We start from the raw sequence: 15,050 nt of genomic DNA, 5'->3' as shown, positions 1-15,050 counted from the left end.
AAGGTTAGTTTAACTTAATGCTAAGATATCCGGGGTGTTTACAAGGAGAAATGACTCAACATCATCTAAGTTAGTTCTAAGCCCGCGGATATTAGTAAATGCAAGCCTCAAGGGAGGAGGCAGGTTGGTTTTTTTGAGTTTGGTCCTGGTTTAAACGTAACTTTTGCTTGAGCTGTCATTTCATTTTATTTTATTTAAAAGTTTCAGTTAGGGTGAGTGAGTGAGGGGGTGCTGGACAAGTAGTTGTGCAGAATACCAGACATGCAATACAAGTAGACTATCAGCTGTCCTCACCCACAGGATTGTGGCCTCAGGAAAGCCCGCCGGGAATGAGTGCAGGATCCCTTTCCATGCGCGACATGGCACTACAAACATCCCGATATTTTACAACTGTTGATGGAGCAGCCGCTCTAAGCGCTACCAAAGAGTTAGGGCACCTGTACTATCAGTCGGAAACAGCAGCCAGGAACTGTCAATCTGGTACCCCCAATCCGTTAGGCAAAGCCAGCCCAGTCCAACTGCACCGACATATATGGCACTGAAGCACCCCACTGTGTCCAGTTTAGGGGGATGGGATGTGGCGGGAGTGGGGAGAAGCGGCGTTCATTGCCCTAGTCAGGAAACAAGGTCAACCACTGGGTGATTCAGCCGAGTCCCTGTGATAGTACCTCTACATCTGACCAATAGGCAAAGAAGGAGTATAAAAGCCGGGCGATAGACAGAGCCTATCTCCTCCTTAAGCAGTTTAGGTTTGCCAACCGGTGATTTGTTTGAATCGGTTAGCGCTTCACCTTACGTTCTCCGTAACACAATATAAAAATAAAACAATGACAAGTAAAGTGTCGTCCACGATTTGTGACTTATTTGACACGTTGTCTGAGGTTCTCATTAGCACATTTTGTTCCGGACGATTCAAACTCAAAGCAAGAATGACACAACGCTAAAATCTTAAAACACGAATTTTATTCAACATCCTTAAATTTAATATCACACCGCAATAGGTTGGGGTGAGGTCGGATGATAAAAAAAGGAAACGTCATAAAAGAAAGAAAAGAAAAAAAAGTGGCAAGCAAAAAAAAAAAAATATAAGAGAAAATGTATATACCATTTTCATTATGGTATGACAGTTCGGCCAAGGACAAGGAGCGGGGATATCGGGAATGGGAAATCATAATAGTCACTTAACTTTATCCAATTGGACTTTCGTATTTCATACTGTCTCCGTAAAGTTCATCATTCGCGAGATTTTTCCTGTTTGGTTTCTTCTTGGATGGGGACGTCCGTCGACATGACGATATTTTTGTTCTATGCAACTCTCTTCTTATTCATCTTTAATATCTTCGCCGTGAACTTTCCATGATGTTCATTCTCGGTCGAAAGAATTCAACTCCTGTTTATTTCAGGGAAATCTGTTTACGCTGCGCTTTGGGCATTCCTAAGCAATTTTTGTTATTTTTTTTTTTGATTCATTATTCGCTCAAACGTAAACAAAACAACCGGTCCATTTGACAACGTTCACTGCTCTCCGCAGTCTCCTTTTCTTTTCTTCTTTTTTTTTTCTTGCCTCTCAATATTTTTATACGAACGCTATCGTTTATCACCGTTAAAAAGAACGCTCAGTTCAAAACTGCTTTTTTTTTTCGTCCGCGTTGATTTCGCTTTTTCTTTCTCTCTCTTCCCTTTTCATCAGCTTCGCTGATAGTGGGCTCTCTCGCGCATTGTATATTCAGAGGGAGGGAGGGGGTGTACGCCTCGAACGCTAGTGCGTTCATTTGTTTGTTATTATTATTTATTTATTATTTATTTTTTTTATTGAATTAAAATTTACCGTTCGCCGTAGGCGTTCCCTAAGAGATAAAAAAAAACTATTTCTTATTCCGTTATGATTATTTCCTAATTTATCAACCGATATCAACCAGCCTCTCTCCCAATATAACACCTCCAAGCATAACATAAAAAATTCTTATTCTCTCTTTTTTTAAAATCTGATTCGTGCTTTTGTTTATTTATTTGTTTATTTATTTAATTATTTCTTAATCATGTTTTCTCGATAGGGCATCTGTTACCACATTGTTCTTGCCGCTAATGTGCATGATATCTAAATTAAATTCCTGCAGCATAAGGCTCCAAGACATTAATCTTCTATTCTTGTTCTTCATCCTATTCACGTAGACCAACGGATTATGGTCAGTAAATACTGAGATTGGAGTAGGTGCTGAGGTCACGTATATCTCAAAGTGAAGAAGGCTTGATATTAGCGCTAATGCTTCTTTCTCTATCGTTGAATAGGATTTCTGGAATCCATTAAACTTTTTTGAATAGAAACTAACTGGATGAAGCTGCTCGTCTTCCCCCGGTTGCAATAGCACTGCTCCGATGCCTTTGTCACTGGCATCTACAGCTAAGCTAAAAGGTTGACTGAATGAAGGAGTTTTCAGTATTGGTTCTGTACTCAACGCTCATTTTATGGTTTCGAATGCTTCCTGGCATTCCACTGACCATCTGAATTTACTGTGCTTTTTCAATAGTTCCGTCAGGGGCGCGGCGATGTTCCCAAAATCCCTACAAAACTTCCTATAGTGTCCGGCCATACCTAAGAATCGCCTTAGGCTCCGAACATTTTTCAGTGCTAAGTATGTTTCGATCTCTTGGGTTTTGGCCTTTAGTGGAGTAATTCTTCCGTGTCCTACCACGTGCCCTAGGTATTTTACCTCGGCCTGACAGAATTCGCTTTTCGCTAGATTTATGGTTAGCCTGGCTGATCGCAGCCTTTGGAATACTTTCCTTATTGTTTCGACATGCTCTGCCAACGTGTCGTTATAGATCACTATGTCGTCTATGTAGGTATCTACATTTGCTATCCCAGCGAGACACGCATTCATTAATCTTACAAACGTGGCCTGTGAGTTCCTCATGCCAAAGGGCATCACTCGGTATTGATATGTTCCCTCAGGGGCTACGAATGCCGATATTTGTTTGGCTCGTTCTGTTAGGGGCACCGCCCAATACCCCTTCAAGAGATCGCATTTCGTGATATACTTTGCTCGCCCTATTTTATCTATGGGAATAGGATATGATTGGTAAGCGCGTTTACTTTTCGATAATCAGTGCAAAATCGCACTGTCCCATCGGGCTTGTCTACTAGCATGCACGATGACGCCCACTTACTCTGACTGGGTTCTATTATCCCATGATCTAACATATAGTCTATCTCTTCCTTTAGAACTGCTAGTTTTCTCGGACTTAGGCGATATGGGTGTTGTCTAATCGGTTTATCCTCTTTTAGTTCTACATCGTGCACTGCTGCATTCGTGCACCTGGGCGCATCTGAGAATAAGTCTCTGTGCTCTGAGAGTATTGTTTTTAAACTCTGCCCTTCCTTCGAAGGTAGGTGGGAAAATTTGGCATCTAAATTTCCCAAGACCGCTGAGTTGTTTAACTTCCTAGGTGGGACCCTGGCCACACTGGCTTCCCCCTCAGCGCTGGTCAGTTCCAGTTCTCCCTGGATACGTGGTGCTATCAGCACCGCTTTCTCTTCCGTCCTTCTAAAATACTTTCGCATCATATTAACATGACATACTTGCGTCTTCTTTCTACGTTCTGGGGTATCTATTAGGTAGTTAAGGGAGTTAATCTTTTTGGCTACTGTATAGGGTCCCTGGTATCTGGCCTTAAATGGCTGACTTTTAGGGGTAACAGTAGTAGGACTTCCTCCCCTTCTTTGAATTCTCTTTCTATCGTTTTCTTGTCATATGCGGCTTTCATGGTTTTCTGACTATTCTCTAGGTGATCTCTGGCTAACTCTCGCGCTTCTGACGGGGGTTTTCGCATTTTAGCCACATATTCCGACATATTGTGCGGCATGGGCTCATCGTTTACCCATCGTTCTTTTATTTGTTTTAGTGGCCCCCGTACTGGGTGGCCAAAAACTAGCTCGAATGGGCTGAACCCTAGTGATTCCTGTACTGCTTCACGCGCCGCAAACAACATGAAGGGAATACCTCTGTCCCACTCGTCATCATGTTCCACACAATATACTTTTAGCATAGTTTTGAGTGTGGCGTGAAAGCATTCCAGCGCTCCCTGGGATTGCGGGTGATATGCGTTGGATCTGACGTGCGTGACTCCCAATTGTGCTACCGTCTGCCTGAAGATCTTTGACATGAAATTAGACCCTTGGTCGGTCTGGATTGTTTTTGGTAATCCCACCTTTGTAAAGAAAGTAATCAGGGTGTCTACTATCTTTTTCGCTGATATATTCCGGAATGGGATCGCTTCAGGGAATCTGGTGGACGCACACATTATAGTCATTATATATTTATGGCCGGCTTTAGTTTTAGGCAACGGTCCCACACAGTCGACAATAACTCGACCGAAAGGTTCCTCCACTGCTGGTATTGGTTGGAGTGGCGCCAGAAGAATCTTCTGGTTGGGGTTTCCTGTCACTTAGCATATCTTGCATGCTCGACAGAACATTTTCACGTCCCCCATGATTCCTAGCCAATAGAAGTGTCTTGTGAGCTTTTCGTGCGTCTTAGTGACACCCAGGTAACCCGCCAATGGTATCTCGTGTGCAACTTTTAGCACCCCCCCCCCCGGTACGCTTTCGGCACCATCACTTGCTCGCGCACGCTCCGGTCTATCCCCTCCGCCACACTGGGAGGATTCCACCTTCTCATTAATACGCCGGTATTGAGGAAGTATTGTCCTGCCCTGGCATCAGATTCTTCATTTCCGATCCGCCCAAACAGGGGTTTCAAATCAACATCGTTTTGTTGTTCCTTAATTAGTTCCTGTCGCGGTATTAATAGATTGGATCGCAGCCCTATCTCTTCTTTTGTTTGGCCCTTCCTTTCTGGTGACCTAGTAGTAGACTTCTCCCCCTCTTTCTTCTTCCCCCCTCGTCGTTACAATTCCCGATGCCTTATCTTCTGATGCCTTGAGTTCCCCCATGGATTCAGGCGTCATTTGGCTCGAGAGTTTGATTCGACTTTTGGCAATGTCGTTACCTACTATCATCGCCACGCCGGTCATAGGTAAGCTACTAATGACTCCCACGATGATCTCGCCTGATGTCCAATCGGATTCTAAGTAAATTTTAACTAGAGGAATTTTCATAGGCTTATCTTCTATGCCTCTAATAGTGACTGTCCTATTGGAGGTTGTTTTTATTCCCGTAGGCACGTGGTTCCTTAGCACTAAGGATTGGAATGCACCCGTGTCTCTTTAGATATTGATGGGCCTTCTCTGGCTCTTTTTGTTTCTGGAAATGTATTCTCTCGGCGTGAAGGGTTTATACTCCGCTTCTATATTTGCGTGTACCATCAACTGTGGTTTAGCTGGGGGATTTCGAATTTGTTCCGGGCCTCGCTTCGCCCAACAGTTTGCAGCTATGTGACCCAGCTTCTTATAGTTGAAGCATGTGATAGGTCTGACTTCCTGTTTGAATGGCGGTTGTTTGGCTGAGAATGCCGCCCCCCCCCTAAGCGCTTGCGGACCGCTTCGTTTTTCATGGCACTCCTCTCTACTACGTGGATGTGTAGGCTTATGCAATCCCGGTCTACCCTTGTGGGTGATGACATATTCGTCCGCTAATTTAGCCATGTCGAGTACTGTCGCTACCTCTTTCTCGGCCAGGTGTAGCCTCATGTCTTCGGGGACGCAGTTTAGAAATTCTTCTATTAATAGGAGCTGTTTCAATTTTTCAAAATCTCCCTCCACACCTTTAGAGCTACACCAACGGTTGATGAGTGCTTCTTTTCAATTTGCAAACTCTATATAGGTCTGGCCTTCACTCACCCTTAACCCCCTGAATTTTTGTTGGTATGCTCTTGGGACTAGTTCGTACGCCTTTAAAATCGCCGCCTTGACGGTTTCATAATCTGCGCAGTCCTCTGCTGGGAGCGCCGCGTACGACCTTTGTGCTTTCCCATACAGCGTTGTTTGTAGTAGCATGGTCCAGCATTCCTTCGGCCAGCCCATATTAAGAGCTGTCCTTTCAAAGTGGGCGAAGTACTCGTCCACTTCAGTTTCGACGAATTTAGGGATCATCCTCACGTGTTTCGTCACGTTGAAGCTATTCAGTCTATTCTTGTTTGTTTGGTGCCTCATGGTTAGCTCACTCATCCACGTTTCTTGTTCAATCCTGGCTTTCTCTATCTCCATCCTAGCTAATATTTTTGCCTTCTCTAATTCTACTTCGGCTGGAGTCATAGTTGCCATTTCTGTTGGCAATTCCTCCAGCGTTTCCTGCTCAAACATCCCATTATCTACCATATGTTCCGTGATAATTCTAACTAGTGTAGTTTTTCTCATCGCTCCCTTTACTTCTAAATCTAGCCTTTGCCCTAATTTTATTAACACGTCTTTCTTGAGTTTACCAAGGCTTTCCGGGAATGAGTCTTTTAGAAAACTTTCTATGCTTGCCATCTTGCCTTGTGAATCGTTCAGGGATATTTTTTATGAGCCAATGAAAAATCCAACGGCGAGCCCCCAATTTATGTTACGGGCCGGTATGAAGCTGAGTCCTGGTAAGAATCTTATAACTCTAGGTTAGCGCTTCACCCTACGTTCTCCGTAACACAATATAAAAATAAAACAATGACAAGTAAAGTGTCGTCCACGATTTGTGACCTATTTGACACGTTGTCTAAGGTTCTCATTAGCACATTTTGTTCTGAACGATTCAAACTCAAAGCAAGAATGACACAACGCTAAAATCTTAAAACACGAATTTTATTCAACATCCTTAAATTTAATATCACACCGCAATAGGTTGGGGTGAGGTCGGATGATAAAAAAAGGAAACGTCATAAAAGAAAGAAAAGAAAAAAAAGTGGCAAGCAAAAAAAAATATATAAGAGAAAAGGTATATACCATTTTCATTATGGTATGACAGTTCGGTCAAGGACAAGGAGCGGGGATATCGGGAATGGGAAATCATAATAGTCACTTAACTTTATCCAATTGGACTTTCGTGTTTCATACTGTCTCCGTAAAGTTCATCATTCGCGAGATTTTTCCTGTTTGGTTTCTTCTTGGATGGGGACGTCCGTCGACATGACGATATTTTTGTTCTATGCAACTCTCTTCTTATTCATCTTTAATATCTTCGCCGTGAACTTTCCATGATGTCCATTCTCGGTCGAAAGAATTCAACTCCTGTTTATTTCAGGAAAATCTGTTTACGCTGCGCTTTGGGCATTCCTAAGCATCACCGGCTCATAGCGAATTTTTTTTTTTTTGATTCATTATTCGCTCAAACGTAAACAAAACAACCGGTCCATTTGACAACGTTCACTGCTCTCCGCAGTCTCCTTTTCTTTTCTTCTTTTTTTTTCTTGCCTCTCAATATTTTTATATGAACGCTCAGTTCAAAACTGCTTCTTTTTTTTCGTCCGCGTTGATTTCACTTTATCTTTCTCTCTCTTCCCTTTTCATCAGCTTCGCTGATAGTGGGCTCTCGCGCATTGTATTTTCAGAGAGAGGGAGGGTGTGTGTGTACGCCTCGAACGCTAGTGCGTTCATTTGTTAGTTATTATTATTTATTTATTTATTTATTTTTTATTATTGAATTTAAATTCACCGTTCGCTGTAGGTGTTCCCTAAGAGATAAAAAAAAAACTATTTCTTATTTCGTTATGATTATTTCCTAATTTATCAACCGATATCAACCAGCCTCTCTACCAATATAACAGTCGGTTGAAAAGAAATGTTTTAAAATGTTGAAAATGTTCATTTTAGTTATCTCTAATCGTTCCTTGTTTGAGAAAACGCCCTAGACTGAGGTAATTATTAATTTCATTGAATTCAGTGACCATCATAAAATATTTTTTCGACGTACAAAAATAATAAGAAAGCGAAACTAATATCGTGCTTACATTTTGGACAGCCTAAAACAACATTTCAATGAGGCAGTCATTTATGCGGTACATATGTACATGTGTTTTTTATAAAAATTGTAAAAACAACTAATGAAAATGAATTCTTCGATACTTATTGAGAATTTGATGAAAAATGGAGTTTTCCTGAAAAATGCAAGTTTCGTAATATATATATATATTACAAACTGCGAACAAAGTATATTATAATTGAAATAAATTATATTTTAGAAAGCTAAAGTAAGCAAAAGTAAGTCTTTTTGTCATTAATCCTGAATTTATAAAAAAAATATACATAAGGAATATAAATTTATTAATTGTTTGTATGTGAAGTAAATAAAAAAATAAAAATGTGTGAAGTAAATAAAAAGTTTTCAATGCAAGGAGGGACGATAAAGTTGTCGACCTAGGAAAGACGACATGATTCCTTTTCCGTTTGATGAAAACTGGTTTTCTTTTTTGTTGCAGACCATCTACTAGTTGGCCAGTTGTGTACAAATCTCATGATCGATAGGAGTCTGCTATCATGTCTGAAAGTGACATGAGCGAGATCGGAGATGTGCCGCCGTATAACTAATGCTCTCTACTAATCTAAGTTATGACAATAGGACCATTGCCAGCACTTTCAATGCAAATTTCGACGGTTCAACGTTTGAAGGCACAATCAACGAACTTTCCAGTCACGGTTATGGTCTTTATGTGGTTTTAAATGAGGGTCACATCATTCCACCTTACATCTTTAAAGTCGGCTTGAAAGTCAACATCAAAATGTACCTGGATGTGCTGAAGAGTGTGTGATCCTCTGGTGCAGTCAGGTAGCCGCTAGCAGACCCTGTGTGTGGCAGCAGAAATCGGTGCCGGCCCACAAGTCCAAAGAGACTCAGGCTTGGCTTCAGGAGTGCTACGACGTTGTATCCTTCTCTCATTAGACCCCCCTTCACCCTCAACCTGAACCCGCTAGACTACTTCGTTTATGTCATACGTCGAGAACATCACCAACATGACCTCTCATAGCACCAAAGCTAGCCTTATCGCCGCCATCCGCCGAGTAATCGTCGAGTTTCCGCCGGTGTTTGTGGAAAAGATCTGCTCCCAGTTCTGGACCTGTATCGAGGCAGTGATTGACGTGTAAGGCGGCTACATGAAATACGTAATCAAGTTACCTGAATTGATTTTTTCAATAACAGTTTTAAAATAAAGTTGTAGTGTTGTTTTTAGGGCGATAAATTTATCGTTCCACTCTGTATATGGTAATCAGTTTAATGGTCAAGAATAAAGCCTCAAAAATAATTTTTAATAGAAAAATAAATTAAGACCAAGTTCCGTCTGTGTTTGTTTACACTTACGTTAGCCGTTGTTTGTGTTTTACAATGAATACCCTGGAAAAGTCACTTCTGATTAAAGTTTACTAGATGTAAAATATAACGGCAATTGTAAACTATAGCAAAACGCAATAAATAAAGAATTTTCTTAAATAGTTTCGTAAAAGTCACAGAAATTATATCGCAAAGATAGTGTGGTTTATACCTAATCTTATTCAAATCACCTCCCACACCTATACCAAAATAAATAATAGAAAACATAATTAATGTGTTCGTTATACGAAAAAATCACAAGGTTTATGTCTTTGGCGCGAGATAACTAAGAAAGTTTAGGAAAAGAATAACTTCAATGTTTTTGAGAGAGAGAAAAAGTAAAATCTTTAAGCTGGTATTCCAGTGAAAACGCTTTAAAACAATCCGAAAAATGATTAGAGAAAAAAGGGTTTTATACAAATAGCTTCAGTTAAATAGAATGTGAGCAAAACGCATACGTTAAGTATTAGTGTTCAAAGTCAAAACCATACTTGAAACTGGCTAGCGGCCAGCGAGCAAAACAACTTCTTTATTTACTCACGGGTGTTAAAGAATGAATAAATCTAGTCACTCTGAGAAGTGATGGATTCAATGGAAATAAAAAAATTATAATGTATCTAACTAATAAAACTGTGTACATTGCTTGCGGTAAGCAATCTGAAAGTCTGTGTCGTATTATGCTATGTGTGGTAAGCGGAGGTTTCTATGGTCTTGTCAAAGTGAGTAAGGAGAGGCGTCGTATTAAGTTTTAGTAAAATCATTCTGAAAGTTTTTAAAAATGCAATCTTTTAAACCGTGAACAGATCTGAGCAGCCAATCAAAGTGCTGGAAGCAAAAAAAAAAAAAAAAAAAAAAAATGAAAGGGGGCGTTCATTGCTTATATACTGAATAAGTATTAGATTACTGTTAATAAAACGAAATAATAAAATGAAATTATCACGAATGCGTGTAATAATTGAACCCTTTGAAACATTTGGTAACGATGTCAAGGAGGATGTAACAATGAGTATGGAAGTATCCTGTTACCACCTGTAAGTATGACTTAAGTTTGGGGAGTGATTCTCCTCGGAATTATTGTAGGAAGTTACTATATTGAATTAAATAGAATTATAATAATAAAGTTACTATATTGAATTAAATAGAATAATAATAATAATAATAATAATAAAACACGCATCAGGTATTGGCAGGTAATATTACCATATTGAATGTATATGCAGCGTCTGAATTTTTATTGCTACAATGTTTTTTCTAGAGAGAAAAATCATTTCTATTTTATAAATAAAAATACATAATTTTAATTATGCATATAAATTGTACTACAGAAATTCAGAAAATATTTATCTTTGTAATTTTATTTATACAGTGAAACCTCTAGATACGAAATTAATTGGCTTTGACTTGGTTTTCGTATCCTGAAATTTTCGTATCCTAAAAAGAGCGTCACACATAAATCGTATAATTCGTCCCAAGTTCTATAAAGCACTCATTAAATTTTATAATAAGGGTAAAACCAGAACGAAATGGGCCAAATAGTATTTAACCTAAATGTTAATACATTCACTTGTTATTGTTTTTATTGACATCCAAATAAAAAATTCTATTTGAGAGATATGACATAATTTTTTAATCGTTATTTTAATCATTAATCGTAAGGTCACGCCCATAATCAAATTCATGGACACGCAGGTACGCGGAAGAAAAAGAGTGAAAAGTGGAATGGATTATTTACGTTCTTACGACTAATTTGCGATTTCTAAGAAAAACAATAACAAACTCCCGCACCCTTTACAAAAATTTCAGAGGGTGTATACGATAAAAATAAAAACCGAAAATCGTTCTTCAATCTATACTCTTCAAATGCGGTAAAAATTATAATGCCTACATTAATTTTGCAATTTTTTTCAAAATAATTTTTTATGGGAAGAGGGTAAGTAGAAAAAAAACTTAATTCAAGTAAAAAAAAAAAAAAGAAAAAGAAATTGTTTCCAGGTAAAAATCAACACAAACATTTCTAGAAAATTACTAAAAAAATTTTAATCAAATAAAATCTCGATTAGAAAAAAAGATTTTTCGAAGAATTGGGTGTCTAAAAATAGTCTTTCGTATCCTGATTTGTTTTTATATGCAGGGACAATACATTTTTCATATACTAATAATAAACTACTTTTACACTTAATAAGGTGAAAATGAACTAGGGGGCAACCCGAGACCGGTCCAACCTGTCAAGGGTGCTTATTTCGAACGCCGTTCTTAATATGGGGATATTGGGAATGTTTATTCCGGAAGGCATTTTCTTATTTTCAACCTCCCTGTAATCAACTTCTTATTGGTAAGTCTTCAGGTGGTTCCGCAGTGCACTTTCACCCTTAATAATATAAATTAATAATAAGAGATTACGGTTACAATAACTGTTTTATTATTCGAATTATTTAGACAAAAGCTTATTAAGTAGAATGAAGTGCCAAGTTAAACAATTGGGTTAATAGCGGACAGGGAAACAACAAGAAGAGCAAAATAGGAACAGACTCGGTGGACTAAACGATTAGTGAAAGAAATAGAAGCCGAAACATATGGACATGGCGACGCAAAAGACAAATCAAAAGCCGAATCGGTATTCAGAGCTTCACACAACAAGATAAGAACGAACAGGAAAGCAACAAATGTAGATTGCGAACAAATAGACGGAACTCTAAATATGGCAAAACACTTTAAACAGAATATATAAAGGCATGACTATGTGAGAAAGGTAGTTCATTGTGTAAACGATTTCACTTTGGAGATACAGACAGATAGCGCAAACCAAACCGGAGTCAGTATTGAAAAATTAAAGCTGTAAAATGCCATCGGACATGAAAATAATGGACAAATTCAACAGAGTAAGAAGACCGAACGCAATAATAGTCACCAGGAAAATAGTAGATTTTTTCTTCCTAGCAGTTTGGATAATGTTAAAGTTTACAACAACAATAATAATAATAATAATAATAATAATAATAATAATAATAATAATAATAATAATAATATACAATTTTATATACATACTAGCAGATGTATTCAGCGTTGTCTGGTATTAAACGAAACGTTAAATTCCTTTTAAAAATGCTGTAAAAAACGGGAAGAAACTGAGACATGTGCATGAGAGTATTATGTTTTTTCTAAACAGTTCACTTATTGTAAGAAAAAATATACTCGACCTTAGATCGAAACCAAAACCTAAAGACAGTGAGTTAAGTACGATAACCATTAGGTCAGCTTGCCACGTATAAAAAGTGTGTTCAACCATGCATGTTCTTAGTATAAGGAATTTGTCATTCGAACGATTCATGCTTGCGCATTCATGAAACAGTTGGCAAACATAAAAATCCGATGACCCCCCCCCATGTACTATTTTAACCTCTTAGCAGGCCTTTTTGCCGGATGGAAACCGATTAAAAAATTTTCACATGTCTAAATACTCTATATACCAAATTCCAAGTTTGTGGATCAATTCATTGAGTATATAGGTTGAAAGTTGCCCGCACGCACAGAGACATTTTCACTTTTATAGATAAATAGATATATAATAATAATAATATATAAAATTATATTTGTGTATATATATGGTGTTGCCTAGAATACATATTCCAAATTTCATAGTGATCAAGATGTCAGAAAATTAAAGAAATACATGGAGCTTGGCAGAGAGCTGAAGGAAAAATAAAACATGAAGAAGTCTGCTGTGATACTAATAACAGTCAGAGTCAGGAATCGCTGGAAAGAAAATTAGGAAAAAATGACTAAAAGAAATTTGACTCATAGGAGGATATACATTATACAATGCACGGTACTGGTGAAGAGAGATGAAATATTAAGAAAACAAAAAAAAACATCGAGCGCAGAAGGCAACGCACACTACCAAGTAACACATGAAATTTATATAGAATAACGCTGCATAGACATGATAAAAAATGACAGGAATACCGTTACACGAAAACAAGGTTACCGAAACTGTCAGTGTAGATTCATAAGAAAAATCCCATAAACTGCCCCCCCCCGCCCATAACACCATCGAAAAAAAGGCACAGTCTCATCAACATTGATTAATGCAACACAAAATGTCAGTGAATCATTTAGGATGAAGGAAAGACGAAGGAATGGCACGGAGAGTATTGGAATCCTGAGTAAGCTTATTGTCGATCAAATCCCAGATTAAGCCAAAAGCCGTTATCAACAATAATAAACGGCTGTTGCGAGAATGTAAAATTATTTTCAACTAATTAGAAAAAGTGGCGAGTGTTGGAAATCTGAGGAGACTTAAATCATTTATTGGCTTATTGCCACCTAAACCTCAGAGATCAATAGTCATTGCCAGCGAGAAATCAATGGTAAGCGGCTTTTGCGATAATGCAAAATCATTTGAAATGGTTATCGAAAACAGTGGAGAGTAATCGAAATTTGATGAAACTTGTTGTCACTCAGATTCTAGGAAATACCACAAATTATTATCAAATATCAATCACTAATGATGATCTGTGGGAGAACTCCTCGTGAGTAAACAACAACAACAACAGCAAGAACAGCAACAACAACAACAACAATGATAATAATAATAATAATAATAATAATAATAATAATAATAATAATAATAATCTTACATTAATTTCAGCATTGGCCATGTCTCCTTGATGCCGGAGTGAATCTAAGGACATTTCATCGTCATTCATCTCTTGGACACTTTCCTTGATGGTTTTATTCTCCTTCGGATCTGGAAAGGCATCAACTCCCCCGTTTGGAATTGGCCATTTAGAGTTCAAGACTTTTGTTTGCTTTTCTCCAAAGCTATTGTCAGTTCCCAAAAGTTTGACAGTGAAAGATGTCGCCGGTTGGGGGAACAACACTAGCAGACACCCGAACAAAGTAAGAGAGGAAATCATTATCCGAGACAGATCACGTATACATAGATTTAAAAAAAAAACACACACACACAGAAACAAAAACGGGCAAACTATCTTTTAGTCACAGAAGTTCCTTTTTGTTTGCGCGTTCTTTTTTCTTTCTATGCTTGATATTTTGAAGAATTGGGTTTGAAGAAAATTTGCCTCTGAGAGTTTAGTGCCCGATCCACAAACACGATGCCTAATAATCAGTCAGAAGTGCGGCCTTGTTTTATAGGCAAACGAGCATCGGCGGGAGGTTCGACTGGTAAGGTAGGGGATTTACTTTATTTATTTGAACGAAACAAAAAAATAATACATAAATGTATGTAATGGGAAGAAGCATATATATATATATATATATATATATATATATATATATATATATATATATATATATATATATATATATATATATATATATATATATATATATGCGCTTTGCAATTGTCCTACTTATTGTTACATTTTTCCGGTCTTTCTATTCATATTCCTATTTAAACATTTCACCCATCGTTTCATTTGAATGATGGCATAGAAGAATACTAGTAAATTATTCTTATACACTAGGAGTGTGCAAATGTTTCCAGCACTTCCTTCTTCTTCTTCTTCTTCTTCTTCTTCTTCTTCTTCTTCTTCTTCTTCTTCTTCTTTTGAAACCGGTTTTTCTTTCAAATGTGGTTCTTAGTATCTCTGGCATTGCAAAATTGAGTGTGTGCAAATTATAAAGATATATATATATATATATATATATATATATATATATATATATATGTGTGTGTGTATGTATGTATGTATGTATTTGTGTGTGTGTGTGTGTGTGTGTGTGTGTGTGTGTATTGCGTCGAGAATGTTATTTCAGTTGTGATCAAAATCCATTACATGGCTTTGATTCTAGA

General features: G+C 37.9%; 1 protein-coding gene across 1 annotated transcript in view; it reads right to left on the bottom strand.

Moving 5' to 3' along the window:
- Positions 1 to 14,482, bottom strand: part of LOC145242455 (uncharacterized) — a 108,968-nt gene extending 94,486 nt beyond the window's left edge. The window contains exon 1 of the mRNA XM_080105511.1: positions 13,873 to 14,482. Within this exon, the coding sequence (XP_079961637.1) occupies positions 13,873 to 14,151 (279 nt within the window). The 5' untranslated portion in view covers positions 14,152 to 14,482. The remainder of the gene's footprint in view (positions 1 to 13,872) is intronic.
- Positions 14,483 to 15,050: the final 568 nt, after the last annotated feature.

The sequence above is a fragment of the Euprymna scolopes genome, chromosome 21 (genome assembly GCF_053919585.1).
Source record: "Euprymna scolopes isolate OS-2025 chromosome 21, ASM5391958v1, whole genome shotgun sequence".
Taxonomy (NCBI): domain Eukaryota; kingdom Metazoa; phylum Mollusca; class Cephalopoda; order Sepiida; family Sepiolidae; genus Euprymna; species Euprymna scolopes.
Note: the sequence above shows the minus strand (reverse complement) of the source record. Positions and strands in the feature narration are given on the sequence as shown.